Source organism: Strongylocentrotus purpuratus, unplaced genomic scaffold (assembly GCF_000002235.5).
Source record: "Strongylocentrotus purpuratus isolate Spur 01 unplaced genomic scaffold, Spur_5.0 spur5_scaffold_12, whole genome shotgun sequence".
In the NCBI taxonomy this organism is placed as follows: domain Eukaryota; kingdom Metazoa; phylum Echinodermata; class Echinoidea; order Camarodonta; family Strongylocentrotidae; genus Strongylocentrotus; species Strongylocentrotus purpuratus.
The window spans coordinates 12,052,517-12,073,730 of record NW_022145597.1 but is presented as its reverse complement, the minus strand read 5'-3'; the positions used below and the strand labels follow the sequence as shown (position 1 = coordinate 12,073,730).

At 38.7% G+C, this 21,214-nt stretch overlaps 2 protein-coding genes across 2 annotated transcripts; both read left to right on the top strand.

Moving 5' to 3' along the window:
- The first annotated feature begins 2,310 nt into the window (after positions 1-2,310).
- Positions 2,311-10,167, top strand: LOC100893286 (clumping factor B). Its single transcript, XM_030981836.1, has 6 exons — positions 2,311-2,650; positions 4,601-4,707; positions 5,396-5,641; positions 5,919-6,146; positions 7,852-8,083; positions 8,439-10,167. Exons 2-6 carry the CDS (start codon positions 4,648-4,650, stop codon positions 9,365-9,367), a joined length of 1,695 nt encoding a protein of 564 aa, XP_030837696.1. The 5' UTR covers positions 2,311-2,650; positions 4,601-4,647; the 3' UTR covers positions 9,368-10,167.
- A 3,083-nt stretch (positions 10,168-13,250) lies between these two features.
- LOC115922632 lies at positions 13,251-20,524 on the top strand. Its single transcript, XM_030981837.1, has 5 exons — positions 13,251-13,569; positions 15,582-15,795; positions 17,267-17,494; positions 18,434-18,664; positions 19,680-20,524. The coding sequence occupies exons 2-4, from the start codon at positions 15,694-15,696 to the stop codon at positions 18,662-18,664; spliced, it is 561 nt and encodes a 186-aa protein (XP_030837697.1). The 5' UTR covers positions 13,251-13,569; positions 15,582-15,693; the 3' UTR covers positions 19,680-20,524.
- The last annotated feature ends 690 nt before the right edge of the window (positions 20,525-21,214 follow it).

Sequence of the window (21,214 nt, the reverse complement as noted above, 5' to 3'; positions counted from 1 at the left end):
GTTATTTTGGTATCTAGTCAGAGCTGAGCCCGACGGTATGCCTTGCTTGATGTCGGCCATTCAGAATGTTAAGGAACGCGAGTATTTATTGAATATTTTCTATTTAAACGATGCAATGGGGCCCTATTCCGTTATTGTTAACATGCCATGTTTTGTTCCCCCTTTTGAAATCAAAAGTGTCGACTAATGTTGAATTAACGGGATTTAGGTCATCCAGGGATAACAATAAATACCATGAGAATAATTTATTCATGGGAGAATACAAACATCACTCTATTGTGCAAAATTATGGAATTTATTCCCTTTCAAATACAACATGCCAAAAAGGCAAAATTTAAAGTGCAGCCTATAATTAGCAACATGTACACATGTAGTAGCACAAACTCACGCACCCCCCCCCCCCCCCAAAAAAAAAGGGCAAAGTCTAGGTGAATTAAAGTGGCGATTTCAATTTATTTTAAAACAGATGGAATGTTAAAGTTAACGTAAAACTGGCTGAAAATCACAATTTTTGTGTAACCTGCTCTCTCCTGAATTCTCGCATTGCTATATACTTAAAGAGAAATCCAACCTTGATAAGAAACTAATATAGAAAAAAGGTTAGAGAAGCATTCTAGTGAAAGTTTGAACAAAATCGGACCACAAAATTAGAAAGTTATGATTTCGTTAAAGTTGCAATCAGTTGCTTTGGCTATGGACCCGTCAAATTGGCTGAATCGGTAATGTATGTGGTGAAGTGGTGGACAATTTTCTTATTTGTTCCAACACAAAAAATGATTAATTTTTGTTTTCTTCTTCAAAATGCATTAATTGTGATGGTCTTTTCTCTTGTAATAATATACTTTCCATGATAGTTTTTAATTAGTGCCCCAAATGTGAAGGCACTTGTGAGAAAAACATAATTTTTTAAAATTTTATACACCACATACGGGAAAGTTTTACATCACTACGTAACAATTAACTAATAAAATTACTAATTTGAGATTAGAAATTCGCAAAGATGTTGTGATCTCATATTTCAAACGATCATAAGGTTCTTATTATTGGTCCGAATCATAACGATCTATCACCATTATATTTCTCTTTTTTTCTGTCATCGGAATGATACGGAAGCGTTTGGGGAGGGGGAGCGAGAGAGAAAGAAAAGGAGGAAGACAAAGAAAGAAAGAGAGGGAGAGAAAGAGAGAAATGCAGAGAAAGAGAGAGAGAGAGAGAGAGAGAGAGAGGGAAATGGAATGAGAGAGAGATAGAGAGAGAGAGAGAGAGAGAGAGAAAGATAGATAGAGAGAGAGAGAGAGAGAGAGAGATAGAGGGAAAGGGGGAGGAGGGGGGGGGGGTGAGAAACATATAAACACATTGCGGTTTACGGTTAAATTAAAAGAAAAAAACCTAAATTAGTATTGGCAAAACTTGCTCATTTCCCATCCCCACTCACATTGAAGTAGAGGGATGGAGGGAAAATTCGGCTCCAGTGGTAAGTTGAGTGATAGCCTAGTTTCTGGGTTTCTCGAGTCTTCTTTTTTTTGTGGGGGGGGGGGGCATTCAAGATGGTTTGCGGTGTGATTTACCTGAATGCTACTATTATATTGATAGTTCCAGATTAAGCTCGACGTATTTTTTGGCCAGGACGAATTAGATAGAGAAGGGGGGGGGGAGGAGGGGAGGGGAGAAAAGGAGGAGGAGGGGGGGGGGGGGGGGGGGAGGGTGCACATCCAACGAAGAATCCAAGAGAAGAGTAGGAGATTATAGGTCTACTGCACACACTTATGTACTGCACTCATAGTCTCGTTGGATGTATGTGTCTTAATATTAGCTATAATAAACAAGTATTGAAGTAATAATTCAAGGTTTATCCAGTTCAATTCGATATGGCAATTTGTGTTCTCCTTTTTTTTTGGTTATTATTGAAATATTATCTGATTACATGTCAATGTCATTTTATAGCATTATTTCATGTTTTCTTGTATTTTACCATAAAAAATATGACAATAATAATGTCCGGACATGTTTCATGTTTTGTTAATAACAATTAAACCGAAATGGAATTGAATTGAATTGAATAACAACTCGAATAGTAATATATTTGCTAGCAGACGACGATATTGTGCAGAGCGCGCGCCGTCATCGTTGTGTGTAACGCGCCGATTCTTCCACTCGCACGCACCGTCCGGTTGCTATGGACGCTGTGATCCCCCCTGAGCGAATCCCCTGCACCCTCTGAATACACAGCCCCATACGTAGCAATGTATTATGACCGACCCTTAACCCCTATTGATGAGCTTATCCTTTTATTGTTGTTTTCAGGATAGGGCTTCCACTTGTTACCAGCCATGCGAGTATTTACTATAGAGATTTCAGTCTTCTTATCCATGAAGAAAGCACTGCCGTAGCTATAATACATACTGGAGTAGTTTATGAACGTATAATCTTCTTTTGGAGAGCCTTGCTTTCATAATATTTGCTGTCACGATCAAGTCGTGGATAATTGTATCCCGTATTTAACTTCATAACAAGAAATATATGAACTGTTTCGGATTGAATTACGGATATGACTATTGTTTTTGTGATACCATGGATATCGACATGTGAATACTACTAGTTATAATATACATGTTTGGAATCACTTTATACATGTTACTTAACAGATTAGGTGAGTAATGCTGTTATATTATGTTGTACATGCTATGAATTAATGTGCACTGTTCAAGAGAAAGAATTTGACGTTGGTAATATGGGACCGAACGCTGTACCCATTGCTATACTGTACGTAGTAATACAAATGATGTAGATATACCCTCAATTTAGAAAATCTTTTTGCCCTAAGGCGAATAAACCCATCCGAAATATATATATCGGGTTCCAAACATGAAGCAGCTTTAAGAAATATTTATTAAAATATAGTGATTTTCATTTTGTGTAAGCTATCGAAATTAAGTTTAACAATTAATGTATTACAATGAGTAACTCAATGTTACACATGTACATTTCAAATCAAATTAAAATCCAACCAATTTAATGAAATAAAATCCATATTTTTTAGTTGTCATCGATAAACAGGCAGAGATGGCCGGGATAATTCGAATCTACTTCCAAATGAATAGTGGAAACGGAATGGTAAATCAACATAGCCAACAACAAAACTATCATAAAAAATAAACATAAACAACTTATAGCAAGAAAATACGGCAGAATGACACCTAGACAAATAATATTTAGAGCACATTTATTAATGTATTGTGAAATTTAATTCATACTTTTTTCCTTCAATTTTTCAAGCATAATTATAATGCAGTCGTAATAACTTTATTTGTGTATATGTATTCACTATTCGAATTATTTGGTTAACTTGAAATTACTAAGGGGGGGGGGGGGGGGGGTTAGCATTTTTTCGCAAATTCATTTATTCAGTCTGTTGTGAAACGAAAATACTCGGCCTTTCCCAAATTGCATCAGGTTTCAGTGCAATTGGTACATTGAGTTCGCGTAAAGGTATCTCATTCGTAATAATTGATCAGATTTTGATCACTTCTTTCGTACCAGGCAAATTAATCTTCTTTCAATAGCGTTGACCGTAACTAATATGGCTTCATTATGATGGTTAAAACCAGTCAGCGGAGGCGTACAATAGCCAATCTGGATATTTAATTACTATTCAGAATATAACCTTGACTTGTATTTTCATATCAAGATAATAAAATTGAAGCTTTTATCATTGCCGATAATTTTCTTTGAACACCGTCCTTCTCCCCTCCTCAATTGAACAAAAATACTCGATCCTCTACCAGTACAAACAAGTGCAGATAATTGGCTCTCATATGCCCGCCCATCAAAAATAGTACACCGCCAGCACCACCGCCACTTACAATAACAACATCAAAATAACATCAATGGAAATATATTGTTTTACCAAAATAATATATTGCAGGCGAGTCGATGTTTTCGGTACAATTTTGAACGATTAATTATTGGTTCAATATCTCCTAATAACCTCATCCAATGAACGGACATAATGATGTAGGAGAAATCAATGTATGTATTTCAACAAAAAAAAAAAAGGGGGGGGGGGGGTCCCCCTTGACACTATTCGGTGTAGTGATGAACGGCGGAAGGCTAATCGTCTATGTATTACAAATTCGAATTAAGCATGGTTTCGAGGTATATCGAGATTGGTGCCGGACAAATTTGCCGCTAAGTTAGCCGGAAATTTTCCAACAAGATTAAAAAAAAAAATGAAACAGAAAAATCATATTTTGTAAAGATTTTATAGTAACATAAACATTTAATGGATGGGACGGGCGGATTTTTTTTTTTTTTTTTTTGGGGGGGGGGGGGGGGTGTCACACCCTCCAGCCCCCTGCCATAGCGACGTTTCTGCACTGAGTTTATCATCAATACACCTTGTCATATTCAATTCGGATACTGATAGTAACTTGTTTTAATCTAGTATGTTATGTAATATGTCTTTCATTGTTTACTTTACATTGGACTGTACATTGTTCTTTACAACCAGAACTAATTCCGTTTTCCCCTTTGCATTTGCAATATAAAGGTGATATTGAACACAAAATATGTTATTTTTATATTATGTCTTTTGATATAGATCTTTAAGTTTGTATTGCTTGAGAAGGAAAACCCCTGACGAACAAGATGAAGAGTGTGCCGCTAACATCCAGAGGACCAGTAGATGATAACAACTTCCCTTGGGTGGTAAGTTGAAATGATTGGCAGAACTTATAGAGACGGAAAGGGTCCGCGAGACCAACAGCCGATAAGCCCGGCAATAAATCGTCTGTCTCGCGACCTACTAGAAAGTTATATAACGGTGCACGCAAGCGGCGGCCCATGAGACTGGCATCCCACGAGACCGTTTCACATTTCTTGTGCTTTTATGGTCTCGATGGCCTTCTGACATTTTGTTGAGGTTTCAAGAGAGTGACATTGCCGGCCTCCTAGGTTTCATGGGCTGTCGTTCTCGTTGAATGTCGGTCTAGTGGGCTGTCGATTATGGAGACGTTCTGTACATTGATGGTAGGGAAAGGCAGGAACGGGATATCAAAGGTCTCACCACCAAACCGGCTTCAGACCGATCCTCCAAAAAGACCAATTCTAGGCCATAGCTGTAATGTAATATTTTCGTTCGGTCTGTTGTCGATTTGTTGTCGGTCTGGTTTCGGCCCATCAAATTTAGATTTCGCAATTGAACCTGTTTGTATTATAGACGTGTATACATTTTTATCAAATCGTATTGATGGTATATTGACTATTTGATTAAACAAAATCGAGGTCATGATAATTATGGTAGCTTAATTTGTATTAAATCGACATTAGCCCCAAACCTTTTTTGAAGTGATGTTGCCACGAACACGATGTCATGATTTATTTATTTTCATGACAGGAATCCCAGACTAGATCGTACCTGAGCAAAGGCGAAATCGGCTTCCGGGGGTTGCGACACGAACCCCCTCCTCACACCTCGCCCCATCGGAGAAGTCGAACCACAGGCAGTGTTGCAACGCCCAGTATGTATGGGGACCGAGAGACGGTGGTCCTACCGAAGATTGCCACAGGGCGAAGTGCCAAGAGTGCCAAAACAATGTGGAAGGATTACGAAAATATCAAGATCAAGACTGTACTCCAAAATGTAAGCAAAAAAAAAAGTGATTAAAGTAACAAATGTCAAAGTAATCGAATGTGCTAAAGTGTTCATGATCTTCCTGGATACTCGGTTAACATTATTCTATTTATCTTTTGAAGTCTAGGTATCCCATGGGTATATTCATTTATAAAGCAACTTTAAATCAGTTATTTCTACAGAAAAACAGTGTCATTTTTGTTAGCAGTGTCATTGATTTCCCGACTATGGTGTACGTCCATGATCATCTGCAGCTCACTTAAGAATTTTTGTTTATTTCACACAGGAATTGGAGACACCAAGAATCACACCGCTTTACGTGCCGAAGAACCCCAAACCCCTGTACAAACGATCCGTCGACGAGTGGAAACCATTCGACATCTTGCACTTCCGTGAGTTTGCCGAGAGTGGGGAGATCGAACCTGAAGACGTCACTAATTGCAACGAGTTCTACTCCCAGATCACCTTCTTGCGGAATGCTGTGAGGAACATCGATGGCACCACTAGTTATCAGGTTAGCTAAGCATTAGTTATCAGGTCAGCTAAACACTAGTTATCAGTTAGGTATAAAGCACTAGTTATCAGGTTAGCTAAGCACAAGTTATCAGGTTAGCTAAACACTGGTTATCAGGTTAGCTAAGCACAAGTTATCAAGTTAGCTAAACACTAGTTATCAGGTTAGCTAAGCACAAGTTATCAAGGGGACTTCAATCAAGGGGAGGGGGAGGGGAAGAAGGTCGTAGTAGTTGCTTGATGACTGTTCATTATCGTTCGCAAATCATGGACAAGTGTTATTCTTCAGCATAACTAGGTAGAAGGATGGATAGAGCAACACCCCCCTCGCCTTTTCGAGTGATTAAAACAATTTGAGGAGAGTGGAAGAAAGGACAAGAGAAAGGCCTCATGAAGAGAAGATAATATGACCTCCAACCGTTCCTTGTCGCTTATATCATTTTATTTTCAAAATCCTGCTTACATGTTTTGTTTACTCTTTAGTAATTGAATGGATCACAAAGCTCTTTTTGCCGTGATGGTTATCTTTTTTTGCCCTTTTCTGTTGATAGGTTGCAATGATAATGGGAGAGAGATATATACAGAGAAAATAGGGTATGAGCGAGAGAGAACAGAGAGAACAGAGAGAGAGAGAGAGACAGAGAGAGAGGCAGAGAGAGAGAGAGAGACAGAGAGAGAGAGAGAGACGGGGAGAGCGGATGACGAACAGAGAGAAAGAGAGGGGATGAAGGACACAGAGATAAAGAGAGAGAGAGAGATGTACGCCTTTTCTTCTTGCGAAAATTACTCCGTTTCAATTTCTTATACGTAAACCAAATTCCTGACCTCAAAGATCAACCCTAAACCCCAAATTAACAACCCAACCCAACTCAAATCTTACCCTTAACCAGATAAACCTTTTAACGAAACAAACCCTAGAATAGTTGTCGCCCCGTAAAAAGTTCGGATCAAGGATACGAAAAATATTAAAGAACATTCCGTATTCAACTCATGAGAAAACCGAGGAGAAACATGTTAGAGGTCTTAAATTGCAAATGACATTTATAAATAGAAACCATTGTCAAATGCTGTACTACAAAGGCTAAGAAAACCAAACATGCACAACTACCATTACACCGCAGCGAGAGAAAAAACAATAATAAATGACTTGTTGATTGTGTATTGATTTCTTTTTCACCTGTAGTTCAATGTATCACAACTTGCTATCGACTGAATCTGTTTGTCAGTCTGTAATGACGTAATAATGGCCTTGTGCGATTGTTTCGACAGTTTGACAAGGGCATGCACCAAAACTCATCATAATTATTTATACTGACATGACTCGAATCGCATACTGTTAGAAAAAGGAACCATGTTTACAAACTCAAAGCAGCCATATATAGGACGCAATCCTGCGCTGAGAAAGTAACACATATCTCAGACTATCTTTTGGTTCATATTATATATATATATATATATATATATATATATATATATATATAAAAAAATATAATACACACAGACAAAAAGTGCGGCCTTTGAGGTATAACGCCAGCCGCAAGACCGCACCCCAAATGAAGCAATCTTTTACTCCTAAAAACTTAAAGTACATCTTTTGCGCAATGTTTGCATCTATTTTAGAGATGCACGGTGATTTATTTTACCTATGCACCATAAATATAAATATAATCATTTGTGTTTCCTCGATGACTTATCCCCAACTTCAGAATCTTTGTAAAAAGCCTCGGAGCTGGAGTGAGCCCTCTGTCGTCGATGATCAGCCAGGGTTGATCGATGGTAACCGACTCCACTGGCAATCAGCATCCTCATCTCTCCCGCATCCTCGGATGTTGCTACCACTCAAACCAGGACCTACCACCAAGTGGTATGCGTGGCGGGCTGCCCCACCCAACAAAAACAACAAGGATAAACAGAAGTCCAAACGGAAAAATCGGATCGGTATGTAAAGTATGGATTCAACATAATTTACGTAAAAGGAACCCATTGGACAAGCATACAGTTCCACATTATTATTTAGTCCGTTGCATGGACACACGGCGTCATATTGATTGTGTTATCAGAGTGCTCCTGTGAAAACTGATCGGCGTGAATTTCCTAATGAGTTTCAACCTCGGACCAAAAACTGTAACTAACCCTAACTTTTACACATGTATATCATCAGTAATAGTCTGGTAGTACATTTTGATGTTGTTGTTATTATTATCATTATCATTATTAAAAGTAGTTGTAGAAGTGGGAGTAGTAGCAGTAATAGCAAAACTATTATCATTATGAATTATTATGGTTTTCGCAGATCATCACGGAGCTTTCTTAGACGCTTTCAGTCCACGTGTCGCACCTCATCCCACGCCGGCTGCGATAAAAGTTCCAGAGAGCACACCCAAATCCGACAACTCCAGACTCCGACAAGTGCCTCGTGGAGGAATACCCTCAGATGGAGATAAGGTGGAGAATGAAGAGAACATCAAGATAGTAGAACCTAAAGGACTTACATTCATTACCGAATCGAAAGAGGAGAGTGTTAATCAAGCCGAACAGAGAGAGACTGATGTGAATGTGTCTCAGGAAACACCCAAAGACAACGTCGGTCAAGAGCTGGAGAACAACGAGGCCGATGGACAGAATGTGGTTAAGAATGAACAATCGGCAGATGCGCTGAAGGGGAGTGGAGAACCGCAAGCGACCGTCGATGGAGAGGATGGAGCCACAAGTACGCATCAGGAAGATACCGATTTAGCAACACAGGAAGGGGAAACTGAGAGTTCTCCTGGAGAGGAACAACACATTGATGATGAGAGCAAGAGCGATCAAAGTCCTACAAACGAAGATGAGAATGACAATACGTTTGCAGGGGAGGAGACGGCCGAGGATAATGAGGTGAACGAAGGTGATCCAGTAGTATCTCAGGAAACTGATCCCGAGACAGACGCAATTGATGAGGACATACTTGTGCCAGACTCACCCACTGATGTTTCCGAGAACGTCGAGCCTGCTACAGAAGATATCATCCAAGGGGACGGAACTCCTGACGATCAGAACAATGATCAAGATCTTGTACGTGATGGAGAAACGCCAGGAGCTACTGATCAACCTGAAGTGACAGATGAAGTTCATGAAGATGCCAAGGGACCACAACCTTCGGATGGCCCAGACTCGACTGGTAATCAAGACATAGAGACAGGTGAAAAATCCGACCAACCTACTGATGATGGTGACCAATAATGTATTGATCCTTGAACAAAGATATAAATCATAGTGTTGAACTTGATAGAGGAGACACTCAGATTATCAAAAAGAGGATCTCCAATGCATTCCAGATGATTCCGTCGAGCTATGTGTTCAGATACCATTTAAATTGACTGACATCTCTATCGTATCGAGCCATTGGTTAAGAAAGTTTGGCTAACGCGGTTCGAGTTGGGCACAGTAATGGCGAATGTTGCTTTGTTTGGCAAGCACAACACAAAAGAATACCCGTCATGTTATGACCAACTGATATGTTGGCCAAATTCTGTGTATAAATTGCTCTGGATCTCTAAACGCAGTGAGCCATCTTTTGAGGATTCATGGGATCGAAGTATTCGGTTAATAGACGATCTTATACCAAGTCAGAAGGGTTAGGGGGTCGATAAATCACGAAAAACGTAAAAATTAATATCGCTGACATTAACTTTTCATCTCTGAAGTGTCCTTGAGACCGGGGAAATTAACGGTAACGCCAAACCCTCCTACAAATAGCGAGAGTGTCCTTGAGACCAAAAGCGAGTGAAAAACCAACTCTGAATTTTTATCTCATCTACTTCGGTCTCATTAAACCTTACTTCTTGTTTAGGCTTCGTTTGCTTTTCGAACTAAATACTGACATGTGAATACTCACTCAACATTGAACTTATGATGCTCAGGATAGCAACCCCGATTATGTTTAGCGGTTTTTGAGACGTTATATTTGTATTTTGTTTGATATTTCATATGTTTGCGTTCAAATAAACAAACAAATGATGATACATTTGCCATCTAAAGATTTTTAAAGTTCTTATTGTGTTGTGTTGTGTTTTCAAGACCACCGTTGAAGTTATACCTGTATACTCGTGCAATAATACAAATGGTTTGTTTCGTGCGTACACTCAACCCAGGTGATGTAAATGGATACCTGGCAGGAATTAATTCCTTGAAATGCTGGAGCGCTGTAATGGCAGCTAGCCTAAAGCCGTGGTAATAATAAATGCGCCTCGGAATAGAATTTCTAGATAGACGGCGCTATAGAAATGCCTATTATTATTATTATTATTATTATTATTATTATTATTCTAAAACTACATTCATGCTGATTGGGCTATAAGAGCACAAATATAGATGCATGCGACTTGGATACCAATCTGCACCCTTTGTAAAATGTTTATTTATAAGAGAAGCAGATTTGTGATAATTTGGAATAAAACGGAAAAGTTAAGAATACATGAAATCTCCAAATCTATTCAAATCTCAAATTGGCAATTTTGTTAGTGGACCTTGACGTAGTCATGCATAGACAACCCTCCCATTTGTCGTGTTAGAAAATACCATTAAAATCTATTTTTCTCCAAAAATACTTTCTCCTTTGAGGCCATACTAAAAATATCTAGGATACATATTGTTATAGGTCCTTTACAATGAAAAAGCCCCCTCTATTATGGGAATCGTTTGTCGAGAGAGAACATAGCGCTAATTTATTCTGGATTGTTTATCCTGCAGTAGATTGATTTTTTGAACCAGTAAAATAAACTTGCTGGAAATCATCTTTAATAAAAACTACAACTCTCATTTGCACAAAGTGACCTGTGTTAAGCGCATGGTTTCGGGCCTACTTACCTTGATTTCCTTCTACCAAGATCGTTTGGCACCTGTCATTTATTTGTAATTTTGAACATTGAGTGAACGATTTGTTTAATTCTGTGAACATTTATTTTTCAATCATTACCAGTAATCAAGCTTATTTTTGAGTTGCACATTAAGACCGGTGCCCCCGCCACCCCAAACCTCCAAATTGATTCAGTGTCCCCTAAATGAGTGAACCCACCTTACGCCACTGCCCCAACGTCATCAAGCTGACAGCAGTCAAATATTTTGAATATCCAGAGAAAATAAAATCGTTTAATTTATGTAAAAAATAAAATCATATTTTAAAACAACACCCATTTATGTGTTGAGAAATGCCAACTTTGACATAGAGTTGCTTTGAAAAAAGAGCATGGACATAAAACAGACAAAACGACAAAGAATAAAAGAAACGATTACAGATAAACTTTGGAGAAGCCAAAGAAATTGTTTTAAAATGTGTTTTAACTTAAGGTATATAATGGAAACTACCGTGACAGACCTGCAATAATATTGTGGTATTTAATCAGAGCTGAGCCCGACAGTAGTCTATTCTTTGCTTGTTGTCGGCTATCTGGAATATTGAGTAATGCGTGTATTTTTTAAATATTATCGCTACTTTTCATAACTGTTATTGTTAACATGCCATGTATCCCCCCCCCCTTGAAATCGAGAGACGGCTTATGTCGAATCTACGCGACAAGGATATCCAGAAGTCACTGTAAATACATTGAAAATAATTTGATCATGGGAGAATACAAACATCACTCTATTTTGCACAATTATTTAATGTAATGCCCAAAAGGTCGGGTCGGAAATTTAAAGTGAAACTTATAATTAGCAAAATGTACAGTGACACTTACACACGCACCCCAAAGGGCATACAATAAATAGTGATAATCAGAATTGGTAAATTAAAGTGGCAATTTCAGTTTAAAACAGATGGAATGTTAAAATTAACGATCACTTGCTAAAATTCTCGATTTATTTTACTGGCTACTACTGAAAAATCCAATCTTGATAGAAAACTTTTATAGAAAAAAGCAAAAAGGTTAGCATTCTAGTGAAAGGTTGAATAAATTTGGACAACAAATTTAGAAAGATATGATTTTTGTTTGCAGTCACTATAGGTATGGGCCCTTCAAATTGGCTGCATCTGTAATGTCTCTGTGATTGACGTGATGGTCAACTTTCTCATTTGTTTCAAAACAAATCCAAAATTGTCCGGGGTGTAGTTGTCCTACGGGGTAGATTTCTGGGAGGTATTTGTCCGGGAGGTAGTTGTCCCGGGGGGCGTTATTTTTTTATGCGGCACAGATTGGGGCATGGCGCGTGTTAAACCTATGGGAATTACGTTCTTTCCCTTCTGAATAGTGTCTGCACTTACGTGAGACTAGTCATGTTAGCTAGCGCATTAGCGCTGCGAAGAAGTTTGTATATCCACCGCGAACTATGTGTTTAGATAACATTCCTCTTCGTTTAAGTTAGTAAGTTTTATTGACTAATTATTGTGATGTTCTCCTTTATTGACGTGCTGCCTCCTCTTCAGTTTGCCAATTTGATTTTAATTGTTGATGTAATGATTTTCCATGCGGTAGTGGATTAAATGTAACACTATTAAAAACAGACCTCTACTACTTATACTGTCTAGTACGCACACGACCAGTATTAGTCTGTACATCAAGACCCCTTTTTAAAAAAAGCCCCAATCTGTGCCGCATAAAAAAATAACGCTCCCGGGGGTAGGCGTCCTAGAGGGCGGTTGCCCTAGGGGGTAGTTGTCCTAGGGTTAGTTGACCGGGGGTAGTTATCCGGGGGGGGGTGGATATCCCGGAGGTAGGCGTCCTAGAACAAAGTCTAGAAACCATGATGATGCATTTAACATTATACGAGCAATAATTTATAGATAGATAATCAAGGGGCTACTTTTTCCTTAGAGTAGGAAAAATCAAGTTTTGAAAAGGTCAAAACGAGTTTAGTCACTACATACGCAATGCGCCGATTCTTACACTCGCACGCACCGTCCGGTTGCTATGGACGCTGTGATACCCCCCCCCCCCCCCCCGAGTGAACCACTTGCATCCTTAAATACACACCCCCGTACGCTCGGCTAGCAACGTATTATGACCGAGCCTTAATCCCCATTGATGAGCTTATCCTTTTATTGATGTTGTTTGTAATAGTTTAATGGCGTTCATTCAGTATAATTGATGTTTTCAGGATAGGGTTCCACTTGTTATCGGTCGAGCGAGTTTTTACTATAAAGATGTCCCCCCTCCCTGTCCGTGAAGAAAGCAATGCCATAGCTAGAATACATTCTGGAGTAATATGGCACGTATAAATTAATCTTCCTTTGGATAGCTTTGCTTTCATAACATTTGCTGTGACGATCAAGCCAAGGATAATTGTTTTCTCTATTTATATTCATAACAAGAAATATATGAACTGTTTTGGATTGAATTACGGATATGTCTATCGGCTTTGTGACACTATGGATACCGACATGTGAATACTCCTAGTAATAATATACATGTTTGGAATCACTTTATACATGTCAACTACGAGTTCGGGTAAGTAATACTGTTTTATTATGAAATGTTTTATTATGAAATGTATTTTTTCTTCTCAAAATTACTTTTTTATAACTCAATTCCTTTGAAGTGCATTCCCACTTACTTAGATGAAATAACATTTTTAATTTGTATTACATTATACCACTACCAGCTCTGTGTTCGTTTCTCTCTCTCTTCTCTCTCTCTCTCTCTCTCTCTCTCTCTCTCTCACACACACACACACACACCCACACACACACACACACACGCATTCTCACATCAGGGCCTTTGTGGGGCACCTGATTGTGGGGTATTTCTGTGCGTTCCAGATATACCTTGTGGTCCCCTACTAGTGGGGTATGTACAACCTGGCGATAACAACCCGGCGGTGTGCTTACGATGTTACCATAAAAAAGTGTGCAAGTTTTAGCACACGCTCACAAAAAGTCATTTATGGGGTACCACTTCTAATGCCCCGCAGGGCATAGGACACCGAATATACAGTCATTTGAAAGACTTTACTCTTTGGGGTCCTGAAAGAATACCCCACAAAGTAAAAATGCCTCACAAGGGGTATGTGAAGCGCACATAAAACCCCACAAGAATGCTGAGGTGAGAGCACACGCGCACACACACACACACACACACACACACACACACAACACTCTCTCTCTCCCTTTTCTTCTCCCCTTCTCTCTCTCCACTCCCTGTCCCTCAACATTAATTTCCCTTTCTCCTTATTTTCCTGCTCCATATTTTTCGATTACTTCTTTCTTTCCTTTCTGAGTTTTACTGAGTTTTTTCGTCGAATTATTGTTACATAACGAATTGTAAATATGATATGCTTTTCTAATTTTATAATCAAATATCTGTAAATCATGAATGCAATTCAGCCATTGGCTGCGATAATGTTGATAAATACCTTACCTTACTTATACACCTTGAATTAATGTGCGCTGTTCAAGAAAAAAGAATCTGAAGTTAGTAATATGGGACCAAACGCTATACCCATTGCTATAAGACGTAATAATACAACTGTCAAAAGAACTGATGTAGATATACCTTCAATTTAGACAATATTTAGGCCCTAAGTCAAATAAAGCCATCCAACATAATGCATACCGGGTTTTAAACATGAAGCAGCTTTCAGGTATATTAAATATAGACAGTGATTTTCATATTGTGGAAGCTAATGAAATTAAGCAAACGAATTCGTTCTCACTGGCTGCCTGCCGTAGCAACAAACAGAGTTGATAAAAGACTTAACTCTGTTTCGTTGACGATAAGCCATGCATCACGTTTTTCGTCTTCTTTGTACATGGCTGATCGTCAACGAAACGAAGTGGTGAGTAAAAATGATAAAAGCTAATTGCCAGTATTTCGTCTTCTTTGTTGTTAGGGCAGGCAGCCAGTGGAAAGGATTCGTTTAATAACATTATGGAATTGCAAGCATTACTTTAAGCAAACAGAACTTTGTTATTCCTGGCTTTTTTGTTCTGATTGAGGTGTCATATGAAAGGTCAGAAAATGAACTTTCTAGAAATGTGATTTTTCTCTTTGACTTCAGATACCGTCCCCTAAATGATTTTTGGTACCCTTTCTTCAAATTGTTTTTAATCAGTCATATATGACATATGCATCATATGAGTTGCATAAAATGAAAGAGGAATATCTCAGCTTTATAACTGTGATTAAGTTATGATAAAACATCGATAATTCTCGGTTTCGTTTTTTCTGGGACGCACTGTTTGAGAAAATCTATGTACAAACAAAATGAGGAGGGGGTCCCCCATGATGAACAGTAGCATGTTACTTATGTATTACAAATTCGTATCAAGCATGGCTTCGATGTTTATCGAGGTGAGTGCCTAATTGTCGATGGGTGGTGGTTTCAGACAATTTTGCCGCCAAGGTAGGCCGCGAATTTTCTATCAAGATAACAAAAAAATGAAATATAAAAATCACATTTTATAAAGATGATATGATCACCTGAATAAAGGGAACTTTATGATACTATGTCCCTTTTACAGCCAACATCAAATTATGTAGAACTTTGCAGAGCTAAGGCGAAATCGGTTTCCGGGGGATGCGACACGAACCACAGGCAGTGTTGCAACGCCCAGTTTGTATAGTGACAGAGAGATGGTGGTCCTACCGAAGATTGCCACAGGACGAAGTGCCAAGAGTGCCAAGAAGATGTGGAAGGATCATGGGACTATCAAGATCAAGACTGTTCTCCAAAATGTAAGCAAAAAAGGGGTCAGGGGCGTAGGGGCAGATGGGGGGGGGGGGGTGGGCGACACTCCCATCCACAATTATTCTTTCACCAAATTTGAAAGGGATGATGAACATTCTTCTTCCTTTTACTTCTTCCCCTCTACTTTGTTATTGTTGGGTGTGTTTTTGTTTTGCTAGTTGATAAAAAAAAAAAAAAATGGTGGAGACTGTGTTGGCACATTGTAAAGCCCAAAAAACAATTTTTGTAATTCCTTCTGGAAAACATAAACATTCGAGGACCCCTTTCATTGTTTGAATTTGATTGCCTAACTTGTAAGCAATTCAGCCCAACCCTTTATGCCCCTCGAACTATTTTTTTTTCTTCGCCTTCTTTTTTTCTTCATACATAACACTGTTAACAATGTTTGACCAAAAATACTTTAATGAGGTGAACAAGAAGGGTGAAAGGTGATTAAAGCAATTAATATAAAAGCAATGGAATGTGCTAAAGTGTTCATGATTTTCGTAGATTCTCGGTTTATATTACTCTATTTAACTTTTCTTTTTAATGGCTAGAAATCTAATACAGGAGCTGGGTATAATCACTTACCCCTAATAAGGCCAACGGGTATAGTGAAAAAGAATGCTTAGATATGAATAATATGGGATTTATGGGTAAAAAATGTGATTTTATGACCTTATTTACAAAAATTACCATAAATATGCAAATAGGTGAATTTCTCAAAAAAATAGAAATTATCATATGATTCTATACACTTCACTTGACATGCGTGCAAATTTTCGCGGAGATCGGCCGCTTCATGGCCATAATGCCCCCCTCCCCGGCCGTAGTAAGACCTCAAAAAGCCCGGCCGTTTTTATAAGGTTAACAGGCAACTTGAAATCAGCAATTTCTAAAGAAAAACAGTAGTGTCATTTTTGTTAAAAGAGGAATTTATTTTCCCGACTATGGTGTACGTCCATGATCATTTGCAGTTCAGTCAAGAATTTCTGTTATCCCACTGTAATCTGATTGAAAATGATGCCATCTATCCTTCTCTATCTCTCCCCTTTCCCTTTTTTCCAACTCTCCCTATATTTCTATCTTTTATCAGTCCTTCGAGCTTGAGCTCTCTTTTTCTTTCTGCTCGTATTTCGATTGTGATGCTGCTCCTATTCTACTTTCATATTCTCATTTATATTCATACCTGAATTTATTCATGATGTGATTTAGAATTGTATTTAAATTTCTTGCTATGTATACGTCATTGTAACCAGGTAACTGTCTTGTTGTGTTTTGTGCTGAAGGCCGGAGGACCGTACCTGCCCATAGACTTTTTCTTTATAGAGTCTTGATGCCCTTCTGGCTTTCAGCACACGACACCATGTTGTTGTCTTATGTTTTACATATTACATGTTACACCAATGGAAAACAAATGTCTGTATTTTATATGGACAATAAAATCTTGAATCTTGAATCTTGAATCTTGTAACACAGGAGTTGGAAACACCAAGAATGCCACCGCTTTACGTATCAAAGAACCCCAAGCCCCTGTATGAACGAGCTGTGGACGAGTGGAAACCGTTTGACATCTTGCACTTCCGTGCGTTTGCCGAGAGAGGGGAGATTGAACCTGGTGACGTCACTAATTGTAAAGATTTGTACTCCCAGGTGACGTTCTTGAGGAATGCTCTGAGGAACATTGATAACACCATTATATATCAGGTAAGCTAAGGCATAGCCACCGAAGTGGCACTTCACTCAGGGAAAGGGGGGGGGGGGGGGCAACGGGCCCTGCCTCTGCATAGCCAAACAAAAAGGTTTAAACAAAAAAAAGATGGTAACGTAAATTTTACCCTTTTTACAAAAAATGAAAATGCCCCCCCCCCCCTCCACTGGCCCCCCAAAAGTAAAAAAAAATTATTGAAATTTGAGGAAAGTTGAAGAAAGGACAATAGATATGACTCATGAAAAGAAGATTATATGGCCCCACCCCTTCCCCGTAGCTTAAACCACTTATTTTCACAGGCCTGCTTGCATCCTTTTGTGTAATTGAATGGATCAAAAAGCTTATTTTGCCGTGATGGTTTTATGGTATGTTATGGTTGTAATAGTAATGCGTGGATTATTAAAGAGCGACAACAACAGACATCAAAAATATTTAAAAAACGAATAAAAAGAGAAACAAACCTTAGATAGGCGAAAGAAAAAAAAGCTAAAACATAAAATGAGGTAAAGAGAACAATAAAAAAATTAGGCAAATTGAAAAGGGCCAACCGAGAACTAATAGGAAAGAATTGAAAGGAAATGGGACAGACATATATAGAGAGAAAACGTAACGTAAACAAATATGCGCCTTTTGAGGTTTAACATCAGCCGTAAAAACTGCTCCCCAATAAAGTAATCTTTTACCACTAAAATCTTCAATAGGTCCATGCTTTGAAGTACAGTTTTGTTAAATTTTGCATCCGTTTCAGAGATGCATAATAATTTGTTTCACCCAGATATATACAGCTGATGCACGATGTAATTTTGCAAACTAAAAAGAGTGAAGGGGTTTCTGGGAACGCATTAGACTAAAGGTGCAAGTTTGTTCTTCGTTTACTGACATTGTCAGAAAATATGATAATATTTGTTTCCTCCATGACTTCTCCCCGTCTTCAGAATCTTTGTAAGAAGCCTCGGAGCTGGAGTGAGCCCTCTGTCGTCGATGACCAGCCAGGGTTGGTCGCTGGTAACCGACTCCACTGGCAATCAGCATCCCCATCTCTGCCGCATCCTCGGATGTTGCTACCACTCAAACCAGGAGCTACCAACAAGTGGTACGCGTGGCGCACTGCCCAACTCAACAACAACAAGAATAAAAACAGAAAACCAAGAGGAAAAATCGGATAGGTATGTAATGTATTGATTCGTCATAATATAAAACTAAACAGGGACCCAATGCACAAAGATACATCGCTACATTACTGCAAGGCCCGTTGCACACAATGCGTCATGTTGATTGCGTTTTCAGGGTGCATAACCCTTGCCCTTTCTTCAACTCGTCTGCTGTCCGCAAAAATGTCGTAGGAGCTACGTATTTTAACAGCAGTAGCGGCCTTCTTGCAGCCAGCTGACGAACTGCTCGGTTCAATTTTCTACACAAACCGAATTCTTAATTTGATTTAATACCAAGCCCAACTCTTTAACTAACCCTTATCCTAAGCCTTGCCCAAAACATAATTGCAACCCTACTCCCAACCCTCTACCCCTGATTTTTTAATTTTTTTTAAACACTCCTAAAATGGGTCTATTTATGAAGAAAAAAAAAAGTTGGCCGCCGTCTTGAAAAATAACCCGAATGTCAGGGAAAATGTAACGAGCGGCCATTTTGAGCGGCAATTTTGAAAAAAATGAAGAAAAAAAAAAAAGGGCCTCCTCCTTCCTATTTTTCGAAAAAAACAGGACGCTAAATATGTTTTTTTGTTGTTGTTTGGCCTTATAGTGCTCTGGTTCATAACACTTCTCTCAGATATCACGCACATGCATATGTGGCTAGTAATCAAATATTAATGTAATACCTTTTGATGGAATTCTGGATAACAACCTTGATGACAGGAGAATATAGTTGTCACTTCTTCGAAATAAGACCGTTCAGCCATTTCTAAAATCTTGTACAGTAAGCTTAAAACAAGGGATGTAAAGATCATGAAAATTAAACCGAAGTTTGAAAAGAGTGTAATTGCAGCCATGCTAAAGCCGGGCTAATATTACTAGCGCCATACAAGCGCCATACAAGCACCTATTATTACTATTATTATCATTATAATTAGTATTATTGTCAGTAGTAGAAGTAGCAGTAGAAGTAGAAGTAGTAGTCATAGTAGTAATAGAAGTATTATAATTATTAATATCAATGTTTTTGCAGATCACCACAGAACTTTCTCGGAGGCGGAGGCCTTCAGCCCACGTGTCGTTCCTCATCCAACGCTGCATTGAAAGTTCCAGCGAGCACACCCAAACCCGACAACTCCAGACTCCCACAAGTGCCTCGTGGAGGATTACCCTCAGATCATACAGCGACGAGTAAAGCAGGTAGAGACAAGATGGAGGACGAAGAGAACAACGCGATTGTAGAACCTAAATGACTTATTGCTACGGTCACAAAGGTTCGTACGAACGATGCGTTCGTACGGATGCGTTCGTACGAATCTCCCTGTTTTTCCATGGTCTACCCGAATTTCCATGGTCTGAAAATCGTTCGTACGGCGTTCGTAATGGCATTTGTGACCGAGGCTTTACATTCATTACCGAATCGAAAGAGGAGAGCGTTGATCAAGCATAACAGAGACAGACTGATGTTAATGTGTCTCATGAAAAGACCGAAGACAACGTCGGACAAACTTTAGTTTGAAACCCATCAAAACGCGTCATAATGACGCACATAAACCTAGGTTTGTCGACAAGCCTCCTTTATGAATTCGGGCCAATACGTTTGACCAAAAGTTTTACTTCTGTAACAGTGGTCCAATGCATGTTCCGAAAGTCGACCTTGATGGGAAAGAGTTGGACATGAATATGGCAGAAATTTCAAGTTTAATGTACGTTTCATATAAATATATATATATATATATATACTTTTTGAGGACAGTGCTTCATAAAAATATGAACCACAGAGCGAGTTTAAATTGTCCTTTACACACATGTTTGCCTATATCTACCGTACTTGCTTTTGTGTAAAATCATATTTTCAATAAATCGCTCTGGAAAGAAGTATGCAAATTGTGATTACATTATTGTTTGCCATGCCTTCTTATTGCTTTTTTTTCGTTTCCAAGGCGATTCTATTCATGCGCACATTTGATGCGCAGGGCCCGCTGATCTTACTTTGCACAAAGCCAGGGCCCCATTTCACAAAACTTGTCATCAGTGACAAATGACAGTCTTTGTTATAAGCTACTAAAATCCTTGCTTCTGATTGGTTATCAGCAGATTTGTCATTGATTTTTGTCATTTGTCATTGAAAAAAGGCTTTGAGAAACGGGTCCCTGAAACTCCAGTCATTGTGCAATACATACCCAGCAGGCAGGCCCTGTTAAGGCCCGGCTAAGTTGGTAGAATGCACTTGATCCATCAAATCTAAACATAAACACTTGTTTTTTGTGTGGATACCTTTGACTCGTTGTTTTAATAAACAAAATATAGTGCTGTCTGAGTGATTATGAAGGTTTCATGCTTTAAATGACACTTCCGATAAAATGATAAGATTTCCTAAATTAAGCAGGTGTTAAGTTAATTTATTATTTTTAAATCCTTTCTATTTGGTTGTGATTTTATTCTTACTATTTCTCCTAAATGTGTAAAAATAGTATTATGTTGCTTTCGATATACCTCCCTCTATGTATATTTTTACTCTCTTTGTGACATTTTCATGCTCTTCTTCTACATCTGAAGAAGGAGATG